The sequence below is a fragment of the Aspergillus luchuensis genome, chromosome 3, assembly GCF_016861625.1.
Source record: "Aspergillus luchuensis IFO 4308 DNA, chromosome 3, nearly complete sequence".
NCBI lineage: Eukaryota > Fungi > Ascomycota > Eurotiomycetes > Eurotiales > Aspergillaceae > Aspergillus > Aspergillus luchuensis.
Genome location: NC_054851.1, coordinates 1,963,501 through 1,991,486, shown reverse-complemented (window position 1 = coordinate 1,991,486; position 27,986 = coordinate 1,963,501). Strand labels below are relative to the sequence as shown.

General features: G+C 52.0%; 6 protein-coding genes across 6 annotated transcripts; 4 read left to right on the top strand and 2 right to left on the bottom strand.

Moving 5' to 3' along the window:
• Positions 1-1,351: 1,351 nt before the first annotated feature.
• AKAW2_30677A (putative GPI anchored protein) lies at positions 1,352-1,810 on the top strand (the record flags this gene model as incomplete). The annotated part of the gene is made up of 2 exons (XM_041687218.1): positions 1,352-1,417; positions 1,481-1,810. The coding sequence occupies 2 exons, from the start codon at positions 1,352-1,354 to the stop codon at positions 1,808-1,810; spliced, it is 396 nt and encodes a 131-aa protein (XP_041541124.1).
• A 2,305-nt stretch (positions 1,811-4,115) lies between these two features.
• On the top strand, positions 4,116-5,588 carry AKAW2_30676A (putative ubiquitin conjugating enzyme E2; the record flags this gene model as incomplete). The annotated part of the gene is made up of 2 exons (XM_041687217.1): positions 4,116-4,508; positions 4,569-5,588. 2 exons carry the CDS (start codon positions 4,116-4,118, stop codon positions 5,586-5,588), a joined length of 1,413 nt encoding a protein of 470 aa, XP_041541123.1.
• Positions 5,589-7,004: 1,416 nt separating this feature from the next.
• ssdA (mRNA-binding translational repressor SSD1) lies at positions 7,005-11,323 on the bottom strand (the record flags this gene model as incomplete). Its single annotated transcript, XM_041687216.1, has 4 exons — positions 7,005-7,044; positions 7,113-8,119; positions 8,179-11,153; positions 11,227-11,323. 4 exons carry the CDS (start codon positions 11,321-11,323, stop codon positions 7,005-7,007), a joined length of 4,119 nt encoding a protein of 1,372 aa, XP_041541122.1.
• A 3,909-nt stretch (positions 11,324-15,232) lies between these two features.
• Positions 15,233-16,876, top strand: AKAW2_30674A (putative RNA export mediator Gle1; the record flags this gene model as incomplete). Its single annotated transcript, XM_041687215.1, has 2 exons — positions 15,233-16,036; positions 16,106-16,876. The coding sequence occupies 2 exons, from the start codon at positions 15,233-15,235 to the stop codon at positions 16,874-16,876; spliced, it is 1,575 nt and encodes a 524-aa protein (XP_041541121.1).
• A 1,099-nt stretch (positions 16,877-17,975) lies between these two features.
• AKAW2_30673A (F-box protein) lies at positions 17,976-19,652 on the top strand (the record flags this gene model as incomplete). Its single annotated transcript, XM_041687214.1, has 1 exon — positions 17,976-19,652. One exon carries the CDS (start codon positions 17,976-17,978, stop codon positions 19,650-19,652), a length of 1,677 nt encoding a protein of 558 aa, XP_041541120.1.
• An 863-nt stretch (positions 19,653-20,515) lies between these two features.
• Positions 20,516-26,707, bottom strand: AKAW2_30672S (putative myosin class II heavy chain (MHC); the record flags this gene model as incomplete). Its single annotated transcript, XM_041687211.1, has 1 exon — positions 20,516-26,707. The coding sequence occupies one exon, from the start codon at positions 26,705-26,707 to the stop codon at positions 20,516-20,518; it is 6,192 nt and encodes a 2,063-aa protein (XP_041541119.1).
• Between the last annotated feature and the right edge of the window lie 1,279 nt (positions 26,708-27,986).

Genomic DNA, 27,986 nt, shown 5'->3' with positions numbered 1-27,986 from the left:
TGGCAGGCATGCTTCGTACGTTAGGACTTGAATAGTCTCTTTTGCCTTTTTTTTTCTGCAATTTGCCAATTTGGCTGGTCCATGCGGGCCGGTGGTGCGCATACCACAGCGGCCCTAAGGATGGGTGACTCCGGTAATCTTAAGATTTAGTGGGAAGGGTGAAGGCCCGCCCCTTCAGTGGTGCTCTGACTGTCCAACGTCTATTTTTCTCTGTAGTTCTGATTGACGTTTTAGTTGACTAGATATTTTGTACCACTTGCTCCCTTAAGTCTAGGCTTGAAACCTTCAAAACAAGGTTAGAATGAGTATCATGCCCAGGAGATATCCCTTAATAATAGAAAATTGATCAGTGGCCCATTAAATTCAAAACAGATGTAACAAAAGAGACAACAACAACAAACAGATTGAGAGACTGGGCTTCCCAATTTTTCTTTGCTTTTCTCCCACCCCCATCATTAATTGCTTCCATTCCCACTTCGGTCAAGGGCGAGATTTGAACCCAGGTTGCATTCACATTATTCGAACCAACCGCGGTGGCTCCAGGCGTGTAGATCTATAGGACACGACCATCATTGGGCGGGGCGCCCGCAGCAGGAGTGGATCGCGGCAGCTGACGCTGTGTTCCGATGGCCTCCCCAAAAATAGCAAAACAGAGCAGAGGTATACGCAACCCTCTTGCGGAGGAGACCATTCAGAATGCTGACTAACTGGACTAGTGGCCCGTCTTGGGGCACTTGAGTTGCGCCATCTGATGATTGTTTACTCTCCAGTACGCCTTGGCATTGGTCTTTCTAGTATCGTCCTGCACGCTCGATGCTGGCTCGTCCCGCCCTCTCAGCCACGGGCAGCGACTCAGACTCATCCAGAAAATGCGAGACGCGGATCGAGCTGCTGATGCTGCCCTTCGCCCGGTGGGTCCCTTTTCCCTCCATTGCCACTAGGAGTGTAGAGTGTAGACGAGGAGGTTGTGAAAGGTGTGCAGGCAGGGCTGATGGAGATTGCAGAGGGATGAATGGCACCTGTTGTGTGCTGCAATTGCTTTTGGTCTTATTTTTATTTCCTTTTTCTAATTCCTAAATTTATTATTATTTTTGGGGGCTCGAATCCCCTCTTTCCACTCCCCCTGCTTTACTCTATTTAAAGGATGCCCCTGCGCCTGTCAACCACTGCGTGCCTTTCCCTTCTTCCTCAAGTGATATAAAGTATCCCCCACGGTCGTTCCACGAACCTCAACAACTTTCGCTTCACCTCTTCACTTCAAAGACACTCGCTAGTCTATCGATCGCCCTTCGCACGATCCACTTCAATCTACAACCCGAGCACTCAGATCTCGATATCATTCGCTAGCAAGATGCGTTCTTCCATCCTCCTCGTCGCTTTCTCGGCTCTCGCCGCTGCTCAGTCCTCCGTCGCTGTGGTAAGAAGCTCTCTAGTCCTATACTAGTCTTATGCTTGAGCGATTGCTAACATACAACCCCAGCCCCAGGGTCAGCCCTCCGCTGCTGTCACCTCTTCCCCTGTCATCCCCACTCAGGGCTCTCTGCCCGCTGGTGCGTCCAGCGCTCTTATTGGATCTAGCGGTGTTCCCTCTTCCTTCGCGAAGTCGGCCAGCGCCTCTGCTTCCACTTCCACCAAGACCTCCACCAAGACCTCCAGCTCCGACTCTTCCACCTCCACCAGCGACTCTTCCTCCAAGAGCGGCTCCAGCTCTAGCTCCAGCACCTCTTCCGGCGCTGGTGTTCCTCTCGCCACCGCTGGCCCCGTCGGTCTTTCCGTCGTGGCTGGTGCTGCCCTTGCCGCTTTTCTGTAGATGAAGAGCGCAAGTGGTCTTCCTTGCTCTTAAGAGGGAGTTGAGTCTCGACCGTCACACACTCCACTCTGGTGGGGAACAGCAGATACCCATGGCGATCGAACCTTCCATCCATTCTAAGCCGCAAGGGTCAGGCGCTATGAAATCAAAGGGGATGGATGTTCTGCGGTTTTCTTTCTTCTGACATATGTAACATTGCTGGGAAGGCTTTTATTTCTTTGGATCTTCCTTTCAAAGGTTCACCGCGTGTTCACCAGAGATTCATAACTGCGGCGCACATAAGATTTCATTTCTCTAGTAATTTTTAATCGTTTAATGAGGACATGGTAAATACACACATTACGCAGGGATTTTCTGGAATGCCGAGACCGCCCCTTTCATCTTAGATCCAACCACTTGTAAGTCTGGAGTAGTAAGAGCTTAATTCGAAGGGATAAAAAGCAATTGACTAGAGACCTAAAAGTAGATTCCAACCCAAGTCAGTTGTAAGACCTACCGTTCATGGCATGGGCTTGAGCCTATCCACAACCCCAGATCTAATACATTGACAAGTCTTGCGCCACCCTGAAAGAGACTAATCAAAATGTGTAATCTCGAAACCAACCGCTATAGAGGCTCTTAAACGGCCGCGTTGCCAACCTGTACTCAACTCTCACGTGCTTTGTCGTACTATTCTGCACCCGCCAAGCATTCATTCTATAGTCACTTGTCCTGACTGATGTTTGACTCCAGCGAACTCTACTCTGCTATAAAGACCGATGATACTTCACAAGGTGAACTCTCAGACGTCTAAAAGCCTACTAATATCGCAAGTAATAGATATACGCCACTCAGACTACCGCACGTCACCACTTTCTTGGTGCCTTATTACTCATGCCATCATGCCATCAAAATAGTAAATAGTCTACTCTCTACAGTAGGACGCTTGCATTAGCAACTGAGTAATTAGATCTAGTGCTGCTATTACCACTCGTCGGTTTCAAGCTAGTTATACACGGCTATTGAACCGAAGAAGGAACTATATTATCACTACTTACTTTGTGAGTTCTCCACCACTCATACTAGCCACAGATCATACAGGGACGGGTGAATACTACAAATGAACCTTGTCTGTCTTTTAAAAAGAGAGAAAGGGAGGTAGAGGTACGTAGAGGAAGCCATAGTAAGCGGTTGCTGAGGATGTCGGGTTAGACTTGTGGCTAGCTATCTAGATCCTAGAGCTCCTCGACATAGGAGATGATGGAGGGGTAGAAAGGCCATGTAGGTGGCAGAGGATCTGGTGGAGCGCTTGGCTACGGTGAATCATCTGAAGGTTTCTGTGGTACTGAAAGTGCCCTGGAAAGATGTTGCTGTATACAAGGAGATGATTGAAGGCCGCATAGTTTGGCCGCCATCTTGAGGATACAAAGTAGCGATATATTAACTTACCTTCCTACCTGTGCTAAAGCTGGTGCCGGTAGGCTAGATGGTCTAGTTGGCAAGGCCACGGTACTCAAGAAAGGAAAGCTATCTTTTTTGCCCAGTGGGGCCGGGTTCGATCCCGACTTGGTGCCATTCCTTTTTTCTTTGTTTCATTCAGGTGTTCAGCTACCTAGCCATGATATTCTTGGTTCGCTCTAAGAGAAGATAGATAATCAACGGTCAACAGGGCTAAATCGTACGTTTGGCACGGCCTCAACAAGAGTAGCTAGCTTTTTTGCCCCTAGCGTTGGAAAAAACCGATCCTGCGCTCTTCCTTTTGTCTGTTACTTTGTTGGGCCAGCTCCGCCAGTTGCCTTCATCCAACACAGGCTACAGTGGTAGTTCCCATCTGCTAAACACGATGCTCGAATTTGCTGCTTTTTCTCGATGCTCCAGGTAGTAAAGTAGTTAGTTATAGTTAAATCTAAGTATGGGGCGTCATGCCGTAAGCAGCTCATTACATTTCCTAAAACGCGCAGTTCAGACGCGAATACACGTGACTGATCCACGCGTGCTGTTTCCTTACCCGATGTGGACTAGTGAACAGCGCTTCACCACATCAAAACAAAGAACAACAAGCGGCCGTCGGGGGCAACGGATCGGGACCGAACCATCATCATCCACCTTGCTGCGAATCAACTCTCGCCTTGCCCGGCTCTCACGGTCCACAAAGGGATTCTCGTCTGTGTCACTCGCCTAGATCGACAGGGGCAGCTGGACGAACAGACCACGGCACAACCATTGATCCCACACGAACCTAGCCTCTGCTAGCAACGCAACACCTTCGGCCTCAAATTTGAGGTCGACGTCAATTAGCCAGTATGGTAAGTTACCTTGCTGTCCAATGCCAGTCAACCTTTCCTCGGTCGAGCGACGATCGTCTGACATCCTCGTGTTTTTCCTTCAGGTATCATCTCTACGACGTCTCGCAGCGGACCATGCAGCGTTGCACGAAGAGCTCCCGCCCAACTATCTCTTTCCCTCCGACGATGCCTCTGCCGGGGACGACTTGACACAGCTCACCACCCTCCTGGCCGGGCCACAGGGTACACCATACTCGCAGGGCCTATGGCGATTGCATCTGAAGATGCCGGAGGACTATCCTAAGAATCCACCAAAGGCCACATTCAGGACAAGGATATGGCATCCAAATGTAGAGGAATCAACGGGTGCGGTCTGCGTGGATACACTGAAGCGGGACTGGAAGCCCAACTTGACTCTGAAGGATGTTTTGATCGTATGTATCCTTACCTTATACCGTCGACAATTCCTGATCCTCATCTGACACGGTTCTTAGACAATCTCCTGCCTCCTCATATATCCCAACCCAGACTCCGCACTGAACTCCGCAGCCGGCGCACTTCTCCAAGAGAACTACGATGCGTTCGCCCGCCAAGCGAAACTCATGACCTCCATCCACGCCCCAGTTCCATCAGACATGGCTTCAGCGGTATCCGAGGCGAAAACGAGAGGTGAAGACGCCGACACAGTCATCCCAGAAGAGCAAGAATTGTCCCGCTCGCTACGACCACGAAAGGGTGCCAGAATCGCCTCAGTCACTATGAAAAAGCGAACAACTAGGAGGAGTGCCGCAGAGAGCTCGAGCTCACGGGCACTATCTCATCAACCTAGCACACCAATTGAACGAGAAGCACAGGAACCAGAAGAACCTCACGACACCCTCACCCTTAATACGACCGTCTCCGACAGTGAATCAGAAACATCTACCAACGCCAGCAAAGAGAACGACCCTTCCCTATCTCCTTCCCCAGTCCGACTCGCACCACCTAGCATCCGCAAGAACGCTTTCGGGAAACGTCCCCTTTCTGTCCTAACCGTGCCAATGGACGTAGACGACCCCTTCTCCATGGACACAGAAGACACAACAACAGGCGGCATGTCCGCATCCGAGAAGAACATTGCAGCAAATCATCCTAGCGATCTCCCGGAGCGCGGCCACTCTCCACAGAGAAAGTCCCCGAAGCTGTCCATACTCGACAAAGGCATCAACTCATCAGGTCGGATACGTGAAGATGTCCAGATCTTCGAAGACGATCCCGACCCTGCCGAGCTTGGCTTCATCCGACGAGCCAGCGGTGACGGCAAGGAAAATCCCCGAGCCTTAGCCGGTCTAAAAGATACCGACCCCGCAATCCGGATGTCTAATCCAAACTATCCCCTCACGATTCTTGCCCCCTCGGCATCGAGATCCGTCTCCTCCGGCTCGCGCCTATCAAAACCAGTCACGGGGTCACGAAAAGTCTCATCCTCGAACGGCAAAAAAGCCAAACCGCGCATCGGCATTCGCAGACTCTAGGCATACTAATCACCACTGCTTCTTATACCCACGCCTGTATCTTCTCAATACCCTCTTTCTATTCCCCTTCCGCTACCTTACTACATACCATACCGCTACCACCCTTTAATACCCAATCGAACATACCCCCAACCATTCGTGAACACAGATACTACATGCACTACATTGTGAATGAACTTCATCCAAGACAACCTTCAGCGTCATCACGTGCAACGAAAAAAGACAACCCCGGACAAAGGAAAAGGATACCTTCTTCTATCACATTGATTACTACATTACCATGCATAGCTTGTCCCCGTTTTGCATATCCCCACGGCGTGTACCGTACACTTGCTTCTTTCCTGCTTTCATAGCCATTGGTATAGGCATAGCCATAACCACACATAGCGTGTCCATACTCCATACACAAAGACCAACGATAATGCATTGGATGGATCAGAACAATACAACATGTTGCTACTTTCCTTCCCTCATTTCTTCACTCGCTAAGATACTAGGCATGACTGAATAGCTCATGAGAAAAAAAGAAATTAGAATAGAACAGAAAATGTCGTTATCATTCTTCAAACCTAACTTTATGAATTATGTTTTGGGTAGTACCTGGTAGTATGCTTGCTCAATAATAGTCCTTGGTCGTTCTGATCTCTACTCATGTATGTACGGACTCCGTCAGCTCATGGATCTCCGTGGTACGCGGTCGCTACTTCGTATACTATTGTTCACTATTAGAGGCCGATAGGACTTAAGTGGCACGCTCCGCGTTAGGCACCCTATCAATAGGAGCGATACTAGCTATGTGGATCAACTATGATGCTACGGGCAATGTGTATGGTGATCACATGTTTAGTTGGACTACATTGTAACACCTACTGGCCTGTGCCGAAAACCATCAAACAACTTAGTAATAATGAGCTATGCAAATATCTAGGATGAATAGACAAATTTTCCGAGGCAGCCCTCGCATCCGACTTCCCCTCAGTGCAATCGATAAAGCCACACCTCGTCTCATTCCACTCCCGGGTCTCCTCGACTTCTCCGTCCCCACATGGCTCGTGCCTAAATCCGAAAGCCTTGCTAGAAGACCGGTATACTCCACAATTGGTTATCTGGAGCTCTTCCTCCATGAGGCCATATCGCGGGACTAATTTGAAATCAACTCGGAACAAGAGATCCACCGTTTGGCTTGTAAGGCCTCCAGCAATTATAAGATAAAAAAGACAACACGCTAAGTCGATTAAAGCATAATACTGCAGAGGAATGAGAGGTTGGCGGCTATGCAAGGGTAAACCAGCTCAGGCGATCGAGCCGCGGGGTCACACCATCACACAACCACCCTGATGGTCCACCAAGCAAAGACCAAAATCTGTTTCGCAAACGTATAGAACACATCCGGAGAAGTGAATATTTCTGGCCCATCTACAATGCGTAGGGGTTGACAGAACGAATAGTGAGGCATCTGCAGGCACACGTTAGCTTTCAGCACGAACTATCATGAATCGCAACAAAAGCGAAGACAGCACTTACGGGGGACTCTTGCTCAAGTCAGTCTTCAGGATGATAGGGACACGGGTCATCTCGGTGACATCCTGGATGTATTCTCCATCTTCTTCCCTGAGCTTGAACAGCCGCAGGTATTTCTCCTTGTTTGTCAGCTTAGCTTCAGGAGCATCGCCACCGAGGGTTGCGATCTTCGGGTCAGAACGCGTGCGGTGAGGCGCCTGCTGGAGATGACCATTCCGAGTGGGCGAAGGAGGCATGCTCTGAGTTGAACGGTCAGCGGACGAATTCAATGACACGCCCGCAGCCATCTCGGTGACTTCAGAAACATCGTCGTCATCATCGTCGAACAGAGCATTGACATCGTCATGGGACATGGTGCCGGTATCCGTCTGTCTCCGCATAGCTTCTTCGCGTTCCCGGGCACGTTCTCTGGCAGCTTCTGCTTCACGTGCTGCAGCTGCAGCTTGAGCCGCACGGGAGTTCGCAGGCTTCGGCCGCTCATCCTCAGGGACATAAGCCGAGGACGGCACGCCCTTCTCCCAGTAGAGCTCCAACACACGCGTGTCCTTGCGATACTCAGCCTTCTTCAAGGGCAGTTGATCACAGTGGACCCGCTTTTCGAAGCCATACTCTGGAATCAGAACGTCGAAGGCGGACTCGTATACACAGATCACAATACCCTCGCTGATGAGGTCACCACCAACTTCCTGTCGCTCCTTGTCCATGCTTCTGCATGCTTCGATGTGAACGCTCTGTTCTTGAGCATTGTGAGCGGAATCCTTCTTGTTGTTGCAGAGGTCGGCGGTCTTGGTCAATGACTCCAAGTCGTCAGAGAATTCAATCGCACCATCAGACAGGACGGCTTCCAGCTGGCGATGAACGACGATATCTGCGTAGCGGCGGAAAGGATTGGTGAAATGTGTGTACACGGGCAGGTTCAGAGTGTAATGTTGACGCTGATCATCCTGCACACTGCTGGCGACATAGTACTTCGCACGTTGCATAGCCTTGTGCAGAATAGTCTCCATACCCTGCAATCATTGTTAGTAGACCGGACAATAGCTCTTTCTAATATGACCACGAAACTCACCTTACGCAAGTCATCATCCTGGACTTGGCAGAGACTGCTCTGCAAAGTTCCACTGCTGGTCGAATCCAGACCATAGCCGAGCCTGTTCATCCGCTCAACAAAGAGGTGGAGACGGCGAGCATTTGGCGACATCTGGCGACGCAGGAAGGCCTTGTCGGGCAAAGCAGTGACCAACTTGCGTGCCACAAGGAAGTTGGCCTTGTAGCTAAGCTCTTCCACAAGTTCCCGGACAGGGGAAGAGTGGAAGATGTTGTGCTCAACGGGCACATTTTCGTCATCCAGCTGATACAGCAGACGAAGAGGAGGAATACGAGAGACCCGGTTACCGAGCCTTGCCTCCCTGAACTTTGATGTGACAGCGTACAACGCTCTGAGAGTGTCAGCAGTGATACCAGGGACAGCGAGAGCAGACGTGCCCTGGATCGCGGCATCGACCTCATCATAGCTCAGTCGACCAGAGCTCTTGATGATCGCCTTACCAATCCAGACATCATCATCGATAGCACCGGTCTCGGGGTTAGCTTTGAACACAACGCTAACCGTGAAGCGGTCTTCGCCGGGCAGCAAAGCGCAAAGCTCATTGGAGACACGAGTGGGCAGCATGTTCACGAGGCGGTTCATGAGATAGACAGCAGTTCCCCGCTTCTTGGCCTCGCGGTCAACCAGGGAGTTGGCTTTGACAAAGTGAGCAATGTCTGTGACGTGAACACCAACTTCCACCTTTCCATCGGCGAGAGGCTTGATATGGAAGGCATTGTCAAGTTCCTTGGTACCGCTAGGGTTGACGGTGAAAGTAGTTTCCTGACGGAAATCGCGACGAGTGGCTAGGACAGCATCGTTCTCATTGGAAACAGACCAGTCATCCCATCCAATACTCTTGAGCACGGCGTCAGAGAACTCATCAGAACCGAAGTTGTTGTCCCGAAGAAGAGCTTCAGTCTCCACCTTCAGATCGCCCATCTCTCCAAGCTGCTCGACTAGAGTACCAAAGGGATGCAGGGAAGTGATCGGCCACCGCTTAATGCATGCAACGAAGATGCGGTTGGCGTACTCTTGGTGCTTCTCAACGAAATCCCGAGGAGCCTGCTCTGTTGGGATAGCAATCAAGGGAACACGCTTGTCAGTAGGCTTGAACCACACGATCTTAGGCTTGTCCTGCTGGCGTTCCTGTTGCTGACGGCCGTGGCCACCATCTCTGGCCAGCCGCTCGGCCTCCTGCTTCTCCTTCGTCGCCTGGCTACTGGGACGGAGGAGACCAAGTGTTCCCGAGAACATCTGCCCCGCAATGCGCTCGATAACAGCCACGATGTGGCCCGCATACAGTGGCTTCTGCTCGTCACTGATTTCGTCTTCTTCAACCAAGAGAAGGCTCTGACCTTCGACTTCGACATCGTCGTTCTTCTTCTGGGTGGGCCGCTGGCGGAGACTGCCACGGCGACGGATGCTACCATCCGGTCCAACCTCCTGACGGTCCCCGTTGGCGCCAGAGTCAGACCGAGACAGCTTGTCACCCCCAGCACTGCTGCCGGCACGAGCCTCGGTGATATCTTTGCGCTTCTTCTTCTCCTCCTTTTCTTTCTTCTGCGACCAAACTTCGTCCACATCCAGCAGTTCAACGGCAACAAAGTCACCCTCAAGGGCACGGTTACGGTCTTTGCTACCACAGATGAAGATATCTGCGTCCAGGTCTGGAGTGGTTACGTAGGCATCGGAACGGTTCTTCTTGTTCACGCGAAGGATACCGGCGACCAATTGGCCATTGCTCAGCAGCGCAGGCAGGTTTGCCTGGGGCAAGTAAGGAGTGAAAAGGGTCTTGCGCTGCTGCTGCTGCTGTTGTTGCTGCTGCTGGGCAGACAGCTGTGGTGGGGCATGTTGACTAGCCTGAAGACCAAGACCTTGGCCGTTCAGCTGTCCATTCTGCTGCAGGGCCTGAAGCTGCGCAAGCTGCAGAGGGTTAAGTTGCTGACCACCGCCGAACATCTGTGGTGGGGCCATGACCACCTGACCTTGGGGCAACTGAATGAGCTGGGGCTGTTGCGGGTACTGGAAAGATCCAATGGAGCCAATGGACTGGTTCATTGAAGCACGGGCACGGTGGCCAGGCTGGAAACCCCCGCTCTGTTGGCCGAAGCTCTTGGGCTGGTCCTGGCCCTGAGCTTGATTGTTGGGCTGCCGCCAGTTACCATCAAAGTTTCTGGACGAAGACCGCGCGTGACCGGGCTGGCTGCCACGACGTTGATTCTCGCCGTCGCTAGCTTGAGGGAATTGGAAGCCGCCAGCACCGCGACCAGACAAAGAACCACGGTTTCCACCAACAGCCATGGATTGACTGCGACCATGACCACCCGCCCGAATGTTACCGGCTCGGTGAAGGCCCAAGCCTTGTGGGGTCTGCGAGGTGGGGGTGGATTTATCGTCAGCGCCCGGAGTGGTATCAGAGTCGCCAGGGGTGCTGGGTGCGGGGAACTGGAAGCCGGAAGCCGTCCGCTTCTGCTGGGCCAATTCAGCGGCCTTTTTGGCTTCAGGAAGCGCAAGCGAGTGACGGCGCTGGTGGCCACCACCGGGAGGACCACCTCGTCCGCGTCCATGGCCTCCGTTCTCATTCTTGGGTTGGTGACCCTGTTGCTGCTGGCTGTAGTCGGTATAGCCTGAAGCTCCTGAGGACGGGGCGGGAGGGGGACCCATGCCGAGACCGGGCAGGGCAGACTGATTGCGCCGGTGCGAGTGTTGGGTTGAGGTGTTCATCGGCACGCCAAGCTGCTGCTGAGCGAGTTGTGGGAATTGGAATGCATTCAACTGAGGGGAGACGCCTCCCATGGAAGCGCCACCCTGAAGAGAAGGCGAGAATGCAGAAACCTGGCCTAGCTGTTGCGGTTGTAACAGACCCATATTGACGTACTGTTGATGTGTAGCTGCAATTTGCTGCTGTTGCTGTTGAAGAAGCTCAATCTGTTGCTGAATAGCGAGTTGCTCCACTGTATCCACCATCGTCAGTACTTCATTCACAAAAAACTATGTTACACGAGAATGGGGCTGGCATTCACTTACTCATGAGAGGGGTCAATTCAGACGGACTTCTTCTGTGGGCGATATGGAGCTTGCGCCCCGCGGGGCCGGGAACCCCGGATTGACCCTGCTGATCCATCTTTTCAGACGTAAGATCGACGGGGATTAGGTATACGGGCAAGTGTATGGGATCAAAAAGGTCCGCTTCGGGGGTGAGTAGAGAATGTTGGAAATGACGGAAGTCACACTCGTCGTGGGTTGCGATTTAGGGAGGCCGATCGGAGGCAGTCTGAAACAACGAGAGGTGAACTTGCAGTATACTGAAGGAGAACGATAGGTCAGTAAGGGTGAAACGGACAAAAAGTAAGCAGCGAGGGGTCGAGAACAAGAGGAGAAGAGAAGAGGGGGGTTCAAGACATCGTGGGGGTGGCTACGGGAAGAAGAGCGGGAGGGGAATGTTGTGGGCAAGGGAAGCTGCGATTTACCCCATACAACAAGTGACATCAACCAAGGTACAAAATGGAAGGACGCGAGGCAAATGGCGGGGAGGCAATAGGGAGAGTACCAGGATCAGGAGACCCACGAAGATTGAGGATGGGAAGGTGTGTATCTTCAATTGCTCTTACCTCTTTTCTTCAAATATAAACGATCGTCCAGCTCAGGAAGGGATCTGAAGATAATCTTTGTCGGACTTCTTCTTTGGCACGGGAGAGGAAAAATCCCCGTTTATATGGCGAAAGACAGCGGTGACCGAAGGTAGTCTCACAGGAATGGGGATGAGGGACCCCAAAGTCAAGGAAGCCAAAGCAATATATTCAAACAGAAAGCAAAATTGCGATGAATGGACACCGGAGGGAGGAACTGGCGACAGTCTCCGTGAGACAGCAGAGACCGAAAGAGAGGATGAAGCTCGACGAATCGGGGGGGAAGCTGAGGTTTAGGAGGGAAGAGGGAGGGGGGCAAGCACCGAGTACTAAGCGGATGGGAGCTGTCGGTCGTCCCCAACTGCCATTCGTCAAGCGACCACCAGCGGAGAAATCCCCAAGCTTCAAGTCAAAAGGAGGGACCTTTTTTCGATTCCCTTCTGCAATTTTTTTTCTGGGTAGAATTTCTCGACAGGTATAGACAGAATAATTTTTTTGGTTCGACTTTATTTGCAAATTTTCCAACGATGGGGTGGGCTTTTTTTGGCCAAAGTGGGATTTTGATGGTACGGAAGAGAACGGAGTCTCCTCAGTAGCAGAAAAGGGGGGGCAACTCAGTCCTGAATTGTAAAAAAAAGGCTTATTGAGTTGGCGCTTAATTCTGAAAAAAACGGAAAGGAGAACACAATAATAGTTTCTCCCACCAGAGAATTACTGATACGATTCTCTTGGACGTGGTAGTTCCAAAAAGGACACACCAGGCAAAGCGATATCTGACAGAGAGAGAATGACAGATAAGCCAAGTGATTGAGACAAGGAGGCGTGATCGTCGACCTGAAGGAATGATCAGGAGCGACGAGAGGAAAGAGGGAGGGGGGAGAGAAAGATTAATTCCAAAGGAGAGGGATGGTGAAGAAAGAAGAAGAGATAAGGGAAGAGGGGAGGGGAAGGAAGAGAGAAGAAAGAGGATGAGGTGAAGGTAAAGAGGAAGAGGAAGTGGAGGGGAGAGAGAGACAAGAGACAGAAGTTGAGTTAGTCTACTATTAGTAGCAGCAGCAGCAGTGAGAGTGGTGAGCAGCAGCAGCAGCAGTGCAGCAAGCATCCAGTAGTAACTCAGTAGCTTGTAGCAGGTAATAATACTTACTCAGTCCCAGAAAAGTAAAATAAAAAACAATACTTAATATAATACTCACAATTAATAGGCCCAAAGCAAAATGGACATTCAGCCAATACGAAGCCAAGTACAACAATAATATAGCAGCAACCTACCTAGTAGTAGTAAACTACTAACTAGAGATGTGGGGAGAGAAGCAGAAGAACATCAGGGAAAAAACCGCACAAAATTTCCAGACCGACTAGAATGAATGCCGCTTGGAAAGGTATCCTCCCTGCTATTGCATCGCCTACAAGTACATGGTAATACCCAAATCTGACTTGATCATTCAACATCGCCTATGAATGACACACTTTCCGCCCCAGGGGAGCTTCAAGGCAAAAAGCAATCCGAGGGAATGGTGCATTAAACTTGTCACTAAACCAAAGTTACCATACTTGGAGACCAACAGGGTCTGGCTCGGGGGAATTTCATTGCAGCTTGGCTCCCCAAGCCTGTCAGTCCGACTGCAAGACCTTTTCAATAGGCTTTGTTTCGCATTTATCAATCCGACGCTTGGTCTCCAGACGTACGGAAGAAGCAACTGACCTGAATATGTCCTGAGGTCTTTACCTTAATGAAGATCACCCCTCAATCTTTCGGCATTGTCAATGACGAACTGCGTGGTCAACGGCTGGCTGGAAGATCAACTCCGGAGAAAGGTAGAAGGCGGTAAGACGCCGTGGAGCTTCTCGACTAAGTAACTGGAGTACTTACCAACTTACTATCTTAGTGTATGATCGCTGTATGGAAACTTTCTGCTATGCGATACCCACCTGGCCTGCCTATTGGCGTTCGATGGCGACCTGCATGCTATTCTAAGTATGTCGTGGCTCCAAAAAGTCCATAGTCGATCGGGAAAGCAAGTGCACAACATCTACTATATGCAGGAAGCTGGCACTGGTGGCAATAAATCCTGAGAGAGTTGGTTCCAACTCCGTACAGTGCTGGAGATAGCAGTAGTAGATAGATACAGAGTGGCTCTGTTGGTGCAGGGTATGATACGTATGCAAATGGTATCGATACCCTCCTTGATGATGCGACCGGTCCAATAGTGGCCCGCTATTGGATCCACGGCCGGCTTTTGGCGGGGCTCTTGTCGAGACCGTGTATCAAAGGGTTGGCCGAGGTGGGTGAAATGCTATTGGGGTGTGAGAGACAGATTAATACGGAGGTGTTGAGAGCCAAGTTTAAGGAGAACTGACATGTCGGTCAGTGAATGCAAAATGAGAAAAAAGAGTTAAGCGATGTCTCAGATACTCTTGTCCAAGCCTGTCCTGTAGGCAATGAGTGTTGGGTGATCATGAAAATGATGACGATGATGATGATGATGCAAAAAAAGAGGGCTGACCGGCCTCCAGGCTTCCCCTCCGACCGAGGAACGGGTGACCGAGCGATCCATGTTTAGCTGGTCGGTTTGGTGCAGTAGCTGCCCCGTTGTACCGTAAATGTGGTACTTGTGTAAGCGCTGCTTCTCTCCGGCCCATTGGGGGGTTCGGCACCATGATGCCTAGTTTTGCAGGCCACAACTGTAGCTACAGCTATCTGAATGACTAAGCCCCGGCGGCCGTGTTCTTCCCGCAACACACGTTCGGGCTCCGTTTTGAAGATCGCATACCAGCCATCGTCTCCAGATAGGCTCCTCTTAGTCCAATCCCTCGCTGCCGCCTCCGACAGTTGCCTTTTCTGTCTGATCACACTCCCTAAGGTCTTTTCTATCCAGTTAGTGCTTCTCGGAGTCTGCGGGCTTATGTTGCCGCCTTTATCCTACTTCTCTTCGATTGTTGGTGAGTCCGGAATTCCCATGCAACTATTTCCCTTGCGTGTGAAGCGCGGAATTGCTGAACTAGCCTTTTTGCGACCCTGCAGAGCCAGCACAGACAACGATCATTCTACGTGACTCACGTTCGGTTTACCTTTTTTCCCCTGCGACGGAATGCGACATTAGCTTGTCGCCAGCTACACCCACGTTACTGGCTCTCAATTGTATGCGAAATAGGATATGGTTACATCCACTGCGACTCCCAACACATTGTGAAGTCAACTCGCCGGCTTACATTGGCAAATATCTGTCGCATCACTCCAACTTGTTCAATGCGAATTCTGGTCAGTTGGAAGTGTTAACTTGCTTCTGAAGAATTGGCCAACCTCGGCGGCAAAGACTGTCATCTTTTCAGCCCGAATACGTCACTCTTTTAGCTGCGACGATATCATCATTCTCTCAACGAATCTCCTTTCCCGAACAATCACGATGGGACACATGAGCTACCCCTCCCAGATGGATAGCCCCTCCAGGCAACTCGTCCTGGATTTAGCACGGGACCTTGAACAGCTCCGCGTGCACAACACCGAGTTGAAGAAGGTCAAAGCCTACGAACGCCGATCCTTTTATGAGAATCTTGACCGAATCGATAGCGAACTTGAGGCCCAGCACAATGCGGCCCTTGACAAAGCTGCCGCTCTGCATGATCGCGTACTGGTGGAGGCCGAGGAGACGTTGCGCGCACACCAGAGAGCGGTAGAGGAGGAGCTCCGTCGAAGAGAGGAGGAGGCACGGAAAGAAGCGGAACGCATAGAACGAGAGAAGGCAGAGAAACTACGGCGAGAGCAGGAGGAGGCTGCACGGCGTGAAGCTGAGCGCAGAGCAGCCGAGGAAGCAAAGAAGAAGGCGGAGGAAGAGGCGGAGAGGAAGAAGAAAGCGGCGCAGGAAGAGGAGGCGCGGAAAGAACGAGAGCGATTAGAGGAAGAGAACCGCAAGCGTCAGGAGGAGACACGGAAGGCAGAGCAGGAGGCCTCCCAACGCCAAGCGGAAGCCGCACAGAAGGCACAGGCGGAGCGACAGCGGCAGGTTGGAGGCGCCCGTCTTACGGACGAAGAAATCAAGATCCAGGCCCGCTACGTGGAATTACATCAACATCTTAAGAAATTCCGGCAATACTTGAAGAACGAAGCGAAAACCAATGCCATTGTCAAGCAGAACATGGGCGATATGCGGCGAACGATCAAGAAGTGTGTTGGACAACTACGTGAAGGCAAGGGAGCCAACAAAACCCAGGTAAGTGTCTTGCTTTGCTTCCGACGGATAGAAGAAGCCAGCTAGCTAACCTTGCTGACTTCCATACAGCTTCAAGAGATTCGTACTACGCTGGAGAAAGCTGCCTCCATTGCTGAACCGTCGGTAGATGTTCGCCAGTTCATCGCTTTCCCGCCCGAGAATATTGCCAATTCCGATGACAACAAGGTGCCTGCCCTTTTAATCTACGCCTTGAACATCTTCTCCAAGTGCATGATTTCTTCCCTCATAACGGAGGCGTCCATCAACCTGGGCCATGCGGAGCCGGTCGGGATCGTCGCGGCCCAGATATTCTCCGCCGATGCCTTCATCTACAAGGGCTGCCACATGGTCGACATTCTATTAGCCAAGTACCGTGTCGTTTGCCCAGCGCTGTGGGGATTCCATGGCAGTGAGAAGACCGAGGGTGGCCGACGTGCCCTGGGTTGGTGGCGCGAAGGGCCGGACGGGCCGTACATCAGCGAACAGGCCCACGCCGACCGAATGACAGCTCTAGGTGCGGGTTATGCGGCCTTGACCCTGCGCAATTTTGGCAAAACCGCGCGCAAGAACCCTTTCCCCAACACCATGTTTTGGTATACCATGCATAAAATCCTGAATATCCCGCCGGCAGAGATCCAGGATACCCATGTTACCCTGCTTTCGGCTATGCTGAAATCGTCGGCCGAAAGAATTGTTGGTTTCTTCGGGCATATCGGACTGGCGCTGATGAGGAAGGCTATAGTCGAATTGCCCGAAAGCCTGCCCCGGCAGAGCATGAGCGTTAACCAACTCAAGCTCCTCAAGGATCTGTATAAACGAGAGAAGAACATTTTGCTGTGAGCTGGCGGTTCACCAGAAGGTCTATTTTGGGTTGCGTTAGGTCCAAATTTGCCTCCGGCCTTATTTCTTTTAGCAAGGATGGGTGGCTCCACACCAGCTGTCAGGCTTCCAGATGATAACAGGCTGTTCCCGTACATCACATTTCCGGCATGGTATGACAGGCTTCTGACGCCGACCGAAAATTTTCCGGTGTCATGAGCACAAGGCCTGATCCGGAGCCTAAGGAATGATGTTGATGACGCCTTTCACAGTGCTGGTGCCAGTAGACAGTTGATGCCCACCGTGTCGAGTACCCTGTACTGCGCGGTATAAGATTCCTCTTTCTCCACTTAAAGCTTTGGGGATTTTAGGTCATTCCGCTCGGCGCATTTCACTACTATATTGTACATTATTTGTCACCAGCCCTACAGAAAGGGCTTTCTCTAGGTATACGAGAATTAAGCGGAAAGATTAGATGAATGTGACACAGGTGTCAACTCCAGTTATCCGCGGGTTGCAGGGAAGTTGGAAAAAGAGAGAGTCTGCAGATCAATCAGGATATTCATTTGGTGCAACCGGTACCTTTTTTGCGGTAGGACCACCGCCGAGAATCATCCGATGGAAGACCGGCATCACATCACGCCACTGATGCGATGCATCCAGGGCTGCTCTCCGTCATTGCCGGCCCTTAAGGTTGTTCGAGAGCAAGGAATGTTCAGCATTCCATCTCGGTTTCCTGGCTCCGCTCGGCCCGTCTCAACCTATGGGGCTATTGCCGAGTCGATAATTGGCTTTCTCGCATGCCATCTCTTGACACATACGGTATACACCACCAGCACATCCACCAACATGACGCGCTAGTTTGCACCAGTAATTGCTTCTCTTGTCGACTGACATCTGTTGACGTTACACAAGAGCAGGCTGGTTGCCATCACAGCCCTGGATGTCGATCCACGCCATTCGGTATGACCGGCCCTGGGCCTGGTCTGCCAGGAGCTTGACTTATTGCCGCTCATTCTTCCGTATAAAACTGGCCTCCCACTAGCTTCCTAGCCATGCTACACAGTCTCCTATCTTCAGACATCCAGCATCTGATAGACATGTGAGTTAGCTATACACAATGTCTGCAATCAACTCAGTCATGCCTGCGAACCTCCCCACCGAGCTCATCCTCTGCATCCTTGATCATGTCGATATCGAGACATACGTCGCTGCCCGCTCAGCATGCTGCTCATGGCGGAAAGCAGCGACAATGTCATCTACAATTCGGAACGCACTCACCGAACTCCCCGTGCCAATCCCCCCACGTGCCGATTCTCTCACAAACGAGGAATGGAATGCATACTTCTGCCAAATCGCCTGTCTGAACTTACTAGGCCACCGGACCCACATCGACAAAACCTCCACTAGACGTGCCCTACCTGAAGACTGCACCCCTACCACAGTACTAGCAACATCTCCAGACGGTCAAAAAATGGCCACTCTGAAAGGCGCACGCGCCACCATCTTCACCCGTCCAAACAAACATTCTCCCTGGGAATACTCCCAAGCCTCAACACTCTACCCCCTCTGGACCTCAGTATACCGAGCCCTAATGGACGGAGGCGGCGCAGGAAATTGCATGGCTCTCAACCCACGCTACGCAAAACACTGCATCGCCATCTCCTCCCAAGGCGACCTCCTCGCCGTCGGCCTAGGCAAGACCCTCCAAATCTACAGCCTCTCCGGGAACGAAGACAACGGCATTTCCTCCCCCGCAGAATACACCCTGGACCAGCACGGCGTCATCTACGCAGCCTCCCCCAGCACAGGCTACGAAGAAACCGACGGAGTCATCGATTCCCTCGAATTCACCGACGACGACACTCTCCTCCGCATTGCAATTCACCAAGACACAACAGCCTTCCAACCGAACCGCGTCCGCTACATGGGTAATCCCTCCGCCCTCCAACACCATCATCAAACTCATACTCGAACTCCCCTCCAATACTGGCGCGAAAACATCCACCACATCCACATCGACTCCGCCTCCATGGCCGTGACTCTAGGCGCAGGCGAAGAAAAGGTCGTCTTTCGAGGCTTGCGCCTTCTCCCATCTTCTTACAATCCGACCACAACAGTACCCCAGACCCCTCTATCACAATCAACATCAACGCATTACTTCACCGCATCCCTCCAATCAGGCCCCACATCCGCCTACTGCATCGGCCACATCACCATCTCCTCCTCCCCTCCCACCTCTCAACAAGTGACCATCACCCGTCTGCTCCCTTCCCGCCTACATCACCACCACCACACCACGACCTCAGATCCAGCTACCGAGTCAAACACAACACCTCCATCCTCTGGAAATGCTACAGCAACAACAGGATTCCCCCGCTGGAACCCCCTCAACCTCCCCACCGCATCCTCCAAAACTCCTCTCCTCTCCGTCTCCCCAGACAATAAGCTCCTAGCTATCTACGAACCTGACCCTTCCTCTAAGGAGGTAGGTAGGGGTGGGATATACATATACTGCATTGAGGAGTGTGGGTCTGCGTATACCAGCCACACTAAGACCAATGCTTCTTCTTCTGCTATGAACACAGACCAACGGCAAGAGAAACAGCATTCTTCTATTTGTCTTCCATTGGAGGAGGAGAATAATATCCCGTCTTGGTCATTCTTGTTGGATAATGTATCTGTGGATGTGGATGAGTTGAGAGTTGGTAAGGTCGTTGGTAATGGTGGTGATGGTGGGTATTATGAGGTGATGGCGTTAGCGGGAAGGGATATTTTGGAGTGGAGGATTCATTGATTACTTCTGTATATCTATCTATCTATCTATCTATCTATCTACCGGTTGATTACTACCTGTGGAGGTGAGAGTTTACTGTTTCAAGAGGGTTAGAACTGGTGGGATTATGTATTATGCATGTATGCATGCATCTATGTATCTAAGAACAGGTTGTGTAAATCTGAAGGATGAAAATGGAATAGAAAAGATAAGCATATATACTATTAGACATGTCCAATTAAGAAGTGAAAAGAATAAGAAGGGTATCTACATGATACACCGTTGACTAGAATAGTAGCCAACAGCAAGGGGGTAAAACAGGAAAAGAATGGTGATGATGTAAGTGAAGTAAGGGTCTGGGTCCTCCTGCAAATGGTGCATGCATCTATCTCCCAGAGGGGAAATCCACACACACAGAGACACCATTATGAGATAATAATAGAGCCTGCGGATGCATGCAAGGAACCACAAACGAGTGACACGTTGGAATTATTTAGACAGGAAATAAAAAATAAAATAGCAAAAAAAATGCAGAAACTTGTGTACAGATTTGCGGCAAAAGTACATTTCAACAGGTGTGGTATCCAGTAGGACGCAGGAAGAATGGTGGTATGGTATATTAACGAAGGAAAGAATATCATAAATCCACTGCCGTTGAGCAAAAGTATGGGGAGGGGAAAAAATCAATAAACTTGCTCAAACCAAACAATCAGCAAATGAACATGTCAACTGGCACGAAGTATGCACTATCAAAAGAGAGGTCGATGTAGGTAGAAGAGGGGGAAATGCATCATAATGTAACAGTATCAGTCGTCTCCGTATTGAGACAACCGAAAATTCAAATGTCTATGGACATGAATGAGAAAATGGTGTGTATAGACAGTTTATGCTTGTATTTGCGGTCCGAATGGCCCGTCTGCCGTATCCCGAGGGGATTCCGAGACTAAACCGTCCGCTGTGCTTTCCGCGTCCTCTCCAAAGGAGTCGTGGGCATAATCAGCAGGCTCCGCATCGTGATCGTAACTTGACCTACGGAGCAACGGAGGCGTACTCGGCGGCTCTCGCATCCTGCTTCCACGAGCTGGAGCGGCCTTGGGCGTCGTGTCGTAATTCCTTAGAGGCCGACTCGCCGATGGACGCCTGGAACCCATCGTCGCGGAAGTACCAACGGCCTGGGGTGAAGCCTGTCGAACACTGGAGGCCGGAGGAGTCAAGAGGCCTGACAAGAAGGAGCTTGCATTTCCGGACTTCGATGGCGTCTGTTCGGAAACATGTGAATTGGAAGTATCTCTTCCCTTACGCCAGTTGCCCCATGCCGCTGCAGCTGCGAGAGGAAGATTCCGCGGTGACGCAGTCAACTCTGCCAAGGAGGAGAGGCTAGGAAAACTGTGTCCGGAGTGGATTCTTTCTCTCTCCTGTTGCTGCATCTGCAAATTGGCCTTCAGACGGATAGCGGCATCGCGGACAGCATTGCGGTCGAAGGAAGGTTGCGACACAGTGGTGATGATGTCCTGGAGGTCATCAATGCGAACACCCAGGAGTTCACGCAGCCAATTGATTTCTGTGTCCTTGTCTTTGATCTTGTTTGGAGCGTCCTTGTCAACGGCAGCCACTTCTTGTTCCAGCTCTTCGATGCGAGTTTCACGCTGCTGCAACTGATCCTGAAGTACCAAGATTGACTCCCTCAAGGCTTGAGGCGAGATCTTCTCAGGCATGGTGGATCCCTCACGGAACGCCAATGAAGGCGAGTTCGAGTGCGCAGGTGCCATAGCAGGCGCTGCCTTGGCAGATTGAGCGGCCTCGGCAGCAGCACGGGCAGCGGACTGTGCAATTTCGAGCCTCTCCTCGAGATGATGAACCCGATCCTCCAAGTGCTTCACCTTGTCATCGGACAAAGCCAGGCGGTCGAGCAGATGGGATTCCGTGCGCTGTCGATCTTCAGAAGCATTGTGCAGCGCACGCGCGTGGCGTTCTCGAAGGTCATTGAGCACCCGTTCGTGCGTCTGCCGTTGTTCTTCCACCGCCAGTTCCTTAGCTTGAACAGCAGCAGCCAGATTGTTGGCCCTGGTTTCATTGGCTTCTTCCAACAGCATCTCGTAGCGCTCCCGGGCAGTGTCACTTTCCATTCTGACGTTGTCCATTTGACTCTGGAGGCGAAGGATTTGTGTTTCCAACTCAGCACGGACAATGTTAACCTGGCTGTTAGCAGCATCCAGATCCGACTCTAGCGAGTTCCTGGTACGTTGAATCTCAACGCGACTGCTCTCACGAGCCTCGTGGAACTCCCGCTCAAAGCGAGCCGCCTTAAGCTCTAGATCATGGTTTTCGAGCCGCAGATTTGCGACGAGCTCTTCAAGCCTGGCATTCTCCTGCTGAGACTGGCCAAAGATGAACTTCAACTTGGCTGCCTCGCGCTCCTGTGCTTCAAGCTCATTAATATCCTCCTCGAGCTTTTCACGGAGCTTCACCTCCCGACCATAGGCTGCACGAAGCTCATTGTATTTGGCGTTCAGTTCCTCCTCGCGTCTGCGCCAAGAAGCCTGGTCCCGGGTAACGTCACGAGTCACGGTTACCATCTCATCCTGGAGACGATCAAGCTTCTCGCCGAGATTGTGTCGGATACTCAAGCCATCCTCCAAGCGCGTCTTCAACTGGCCAATTGTACTCCGTAGTTCCTTGTTATCCGCCTTGACCTGCTCAAGTTCAGCCCTAGACTCCTCGCTATCCCGTTTCCAGTTGTCGCTCGAAACGCGGTACTCATCCAGGGTGCCCTGAAGTGCGATGTTCTTGGAAGAGAGCTCAGCAAGAGTGAACTGGAGTGTCTCTTGCTCTTTCTCAAGAGAGTCGGCCTTGTGCTGGATGTTCTCGAAATAAGGAATCTTTTCAGCCTTGAAGTGGAGCAAGCGGGACTCGGCGTCCTCGGCAGCTTCACTATGGCGTGCAGCATCCTCCTCGGCGACCTTCAAAAGCCGCTGGAGTTCCGCAACAGAGTCCATAGCCTCTCGCCGAAGCTTGTACTCCTGATCGGCCCGCTCATCAGAGAGCCTAAGCATATTCTTGAGACCATCGATCTGGAGCATAAGGCTTTCAGCACCGATCTCCTCTGCTTCAGAGGGTCGCGAGTTCTGCTGGTTCAGTTGGTTTGAGATCATGTCTTGGATCATTGTTCTCATCTCGTCCACAGGATCTTGCGACAGCTTCTGTACGGTCAAAGCCTGAAGAGCAGAGACGCTTTCACGAAGCTGTACGAGCTCGGAAACTGTTTGGTCCTTCCCTTGCTCACTATCGCGAGATGCGAGTGCCTCCAAGAAGACAGTCTTCAGCTTGTCAAGTTTCTCCTTCTGGCGGAGGTACGACCTGGTACTGTATGACGCGTTCTCATATACATCATCCTCATCATCAGCGTCGCTATTGTCACCCTCAACAGATGCGCTCCACTCCAACTTGGTGCGAGGGCCGGGTGCGATTGACATAACGGACTCTTGAATAACACTAAGCGCACGCTCAAGTGGCGTTAATCGTTCATCGATGGCAGAGCCGACGAGGTCGTTGATCCGACGGTCAAAGAATCTGCTCCGGTTTGCCAGCTTCTCATCCTCACCAGATGAGATCACATCGTCCCAGTCACTGATGTGATCATTCTGGTTGACCAGATGCCGCACAGGAGAAGGAATGCCAGAACCGACTCCCTTGGAAGGGGAGACAGAGAATTGAGATTGAGCATCGAAGTCGAGCTTAGGTACATTCAAGGTGTTGGCCATCAGGCCACGTCCAGGGCTCGGGCTAGGAGCTTCGCTCCTGATGTCGGCAGGAGCGTGTCGCTTTTCTTTAGACGGATGCAGGGCAGACTCGGGAATGCGATCACGAGGTTGAGGCGTGCTCAGACGTTCAATTCCAACATCCGAATCATCATTCAACTGCTCCATGATAGCATTAAGCTCCTCATCGTCAGGCGAGTCCTCGGCCTCATCAGCATGGGCCTCAGGCAGCATAGGCTCACGCTTAGGTGAAACTGGAGCTTTGGAGGTGGCATCGCTCTTCCCATCATCCACCGGCTTGGGGGCAGGCGTCGGTTCCCCAGCAGTAGCCGGCACATATTCGGGAACAGAGGCTTTGAACTGGAAGGGCTTCGCAGTGGGCGACAGGAAAGCGTGCTTCTGGTTATCTTCGGTAGACCCTTCCTGCTCTTTGTTGCCAGCATTTCCTCCTTCGGCGGATACCGACTCTGACTTAGTCTGTATGTCGGTAGCCGGTCCTGACTCCTGGACTGCTTCCGTACTCTCGTTCTTCTTATCAAACGGTGTCCAGGTCGACGCTTCACTAATGGGGGTATCTTTCCTTTCGGCGAACTTGTCATCCTGAATCGAGACAGGCTTCTGAATTGCTTCATTGCTGTCTCCACCTTCTGGCTGTACGTTTTCTTTGCCTTCAGCGGGCACACCGTGTGCGCTAGACACTTGCGATTGTTGAACGTTACCAGACTCTGCCAATGCGTGCGACATGCTGAACTGGGCCTCTCCATCCGATGCTTCATCGCCGCGACGTGCACGCTTATGGCGGTCAGTGCGGACTGGGCGTCCGTTGTCGTTTTCGGCCTCCTCTTTACTGCTCTTGTCCTCCGCGGTCTCATCCGGCCGCACGATGGGAATGGCCTTGGACTTCTTGGAGGCCTTTGATGCCTCCGAGACATCAACATCGTCAAAAATCTTGGTCCTGCCATTTGCAGTTTCCTCAGACTTCGTAGTGAAGCCACTTCCAGTAGGGTTGAAAGCAGGAGCCGCGACATTGAGAGAAGCGGTCGAAAACTTATACTCGTTGGAGCCAGTGTCTTGTGTGGACGTATCGTTGGCAGCAGCACTGGGTGTGAAGGGGGGTGCGGTAAGGTTGAAAGCGCTAGCTGAGGGATTGAAGCTGGGCACAGAGCCAAATGTGAACATGGGGTTTCCAACAGCCGAGGGTTGGAAGGCGTTTTCTTGGAAGGGAAATTGCTGTGATGGGATTGAGGCAGTTGGGTTGAACTCCTTCGCATCGACGTTGAAAGTAGAGGACGAAAGCTTGGAACGGTGTCCGCCTGTATATGAGCCAGCACTGGGCTTCGGCTCATGCCACGGTATGTTATTCGCAAGGGGACCATGTCGCTGAGGCGTTCCAGAAAGACTCGGGTTTGTATCGATATCCGAGCCATCATGGACGTTACCTGCTGCGTAATCGCCGCCGTAGAACTGGTGCATGTGCTGAGGGTATTGTTGGGATGCAAGAGCGTCCGCCCCTGGGAAAGCCCAACGAGATTGCAGGAGCTCAGAACCATCGAAATTGTGAAGAGCCGGCTCACGATCACCTTCATCAAGCTGCCGGTCAATAGTCTCCTCCAGATGATAGCTAGGCGGGATCCTGTCCAGGCCCTTCTGTAGCGTTTCGCTCAGATTATGACCACGGTCGTGGCCACGAGGGGTAGGCTGCGCGATCTCAACAGTAGAGGCGTGGAAGTGATCAGGTCCCTCCGTAGGGGTGCGAATGGGACGTAGCAGCTGGCCTTCAGTGACGTGATCCTGCAGCTCATGACCACCGTAGGCCTCCTTCGGTAGGCCTGGCTGTTCGTTCAAGCCAGGGTGGAAGGCACCCTGCTCGTTCAATGGTGACACGGGCGACAAAATCGAGCCCAAGTGAGGAAGCGTTCCAGGAATGGATGCGGCGGGACCTGCTTGTCGCGCATTAAAGAAACTCTGAGGAGTGAGCGAGCCCTGAGCAGGAGGAGTAGGTTGAAACTGCATAGGGTACCCAGGAAGTAGGTTGTTTTGGTCGACCCCGAGGAATGGCGTCTGAATGCTGAACTGCGAAGCCGGGGAAGCCAGAGTCCCCAGACCGGCGGGGTTTGCTGGCTGGCCCAGCTGCGGAGAGAAATGATGAGACAAAGATAGAGGATTGCTAGCTGCTGACCCTGTCGGAATCGGTGGCGACGATACAAGACCGGGGAAGGGGGCCATCTGGCTAATAGTAGCGGAGGCCGGGGATATTGAAGGTTTGGGTTCATCCAAAAACACACCCAGGGCACGCAATTTCTCTTCCTGAAGATACGCAACATATGCATCCCACTCTGCTTTGTCAGGAATGCTGACCCCATACCTCCCGTCCTGTCTTTCCTCCTGGACCTCTGCCGGGTCTGGGAAAAGCGGACGACTGAGGCCACCCAACTCAGTATCAAACACATCCTCCGATCCGACGCTGAATCCACGGGTGTCGTATCCTTGTTCTTCCCAGTCTCTCAACCGTTGTTTGACATCTTCTACCGTCAACAAACGGTATCCAGACTCCTCCGTGCCTCTTTTGTCGTCACATGGCAGCGAGATGAAGCATGCTTTCCCACGCCAAACGATCTTCTTCCTCACTCGTTGTGTCGGCGTTTGGCTGTTCCTGTCGAGCGCTGGGCTTTTCACGGCTTTCGGCTCGGTAGGAGTATCAAGTCGGTCCGTAAGGGAAGGGTCTGTCGGGGTGGGAGGAAGCGGCTTTTCTATCGTAGGAAGTGCCTTGTTGGGCCCCTGTTCCACAAGGGACTGTGCTTCTGTAGAATCCATTGTGATCGGCTGAGGGTCTTTATCGTATGCGAAACCCCAAAAGTCCTCCTGTCGAAGGGTATCTGCTCGCTTGTGAAGATAATCTCTCGTCCGTTGGCGTGGAAGACTGCCTTCCCGGCGAGCTGCTCTTCGATTTACGAAGTCAGCGAGGGTGGGCGTCTTCAGGAGGTCCTCGTCGCGAGGATCTTGTTCCAGGCCAAGCCAATCGTCCGATGCGTCCTCTGCGAAATAGTTTTGTGCCGTAATAAACGAAGGTGCCTCACTACCCGAATCGTCGCTCAACCAATTGCTTCGTTCGGTTCTGGGCTGACCGGTGAGGTATTGATTAATCCAATCTTGCGTAAAGTCCTTTATCGACTTCCCACCTTTCCTACCAAAAATGTCTCGGGCTGGAGACCGGCTGGAATTACCGCTGTACAGTTGTCTCGCTGAGCTGTCCCGGGCAGACGGTCTTAAGAGCTCGGGATTGTTCGATTCGGAACCGTTACGGATGCCACTGCGCATCGATACCGGAGAGCTATTTCCGGAATCACGATCGACAGGTCCGGCTTGACTCAGTGACCACGACAGCCTCCGAGGACTCGGTGCAGCATACGGTGAGCCCCAGGCGGTGGTATAGTAGATACTACTTTCCGCTCTTCGGTTCTCCGGCGAGGTTGACGAATCCCAGGCGGCCCGGTATGTGGAGAAAGTAGGAATAGTATTCGGGGGATTCGGGGTGACGCTGCGGCCCCGGGGGGAGCTCGACCGGCCAGGTGATCCAGCGGCCGAGAGACTCGACGCTCCTGGCGTTGCGGAAATGGAAGTCAATGGCACCGTCAGCAGGGAATCGTCACGGAGGACGGACGGATCTGTAGGGTGCTGCTGCGGCGACGGCGAAAGCGCCGAGTTGGCGGAAGATGCGGAGGGACCTAGATCTAAACGTACAACAGCATCGAGATACGATTAGCCTCTGGACTACTAGATTGGAGGTGTGACGGGAACGAGGAAGATGACTGGCAGGAGACACCGCCATAGGGAGGTGGATGGGGAGGGAAGATGAATTGGAAAATGTGGGATTGATGCAGCCAAGGTAACACTTCGACAGGCAGACACACCTTCCGTTTCGACTCCTGCAGCAAGCACTTGCTTGCTGCTCCCCTTATCGTCCAGAATGTTGAAGCATGGAAATCAAAGCGCTGAGACCGAATCCACCTCGCCGATGAGCTGTGATCGACACACGAAAGGAGGGGGAGGGACGAGACAAATCACACGCTTGGACGAGAGCGCGATTGGGGGGGAGAAAATGCGACCAGTGAGTGGTACCTATAACACCGTGGAATTTGGGGGGAGGGAGGGTGGAGGGGGAGGAATAATCTTCAGGGGCGGTGGGTAGTTCCGAAAGAAGATCCCCAAACAGACATCCGCGGCTTGCGGGCGACGGATCGAGGACAGAAAGAGAGAGAGGGAGGGAAATTGAGATTGAGATTGAGAGAGAAAGCGAATGGATGAACAACAGATCACAGATACCTAAGGTATGCGAGGAACTTGGGCATGGCGCATCCACAAAGGACAACTGGATTGAAGTTGGAAGAAGACAAGGATCAAGCGTTGCGACTAGTGATGGTGGATGAAAGTGGTAGTGGTGGTGGTCGTGGTAGTAATCAAAGAGTAAGTAATTGAGAGGCGGACCTTTAATTTTTTTCCTGTATGAATTTTTTTTTCTTTGCTTTTTGGCAACTATTTTATTTTTTCCCTTTTCCTTGGAGTTGGATCGAATCAGTCTGGGGCCATGTCATGATCC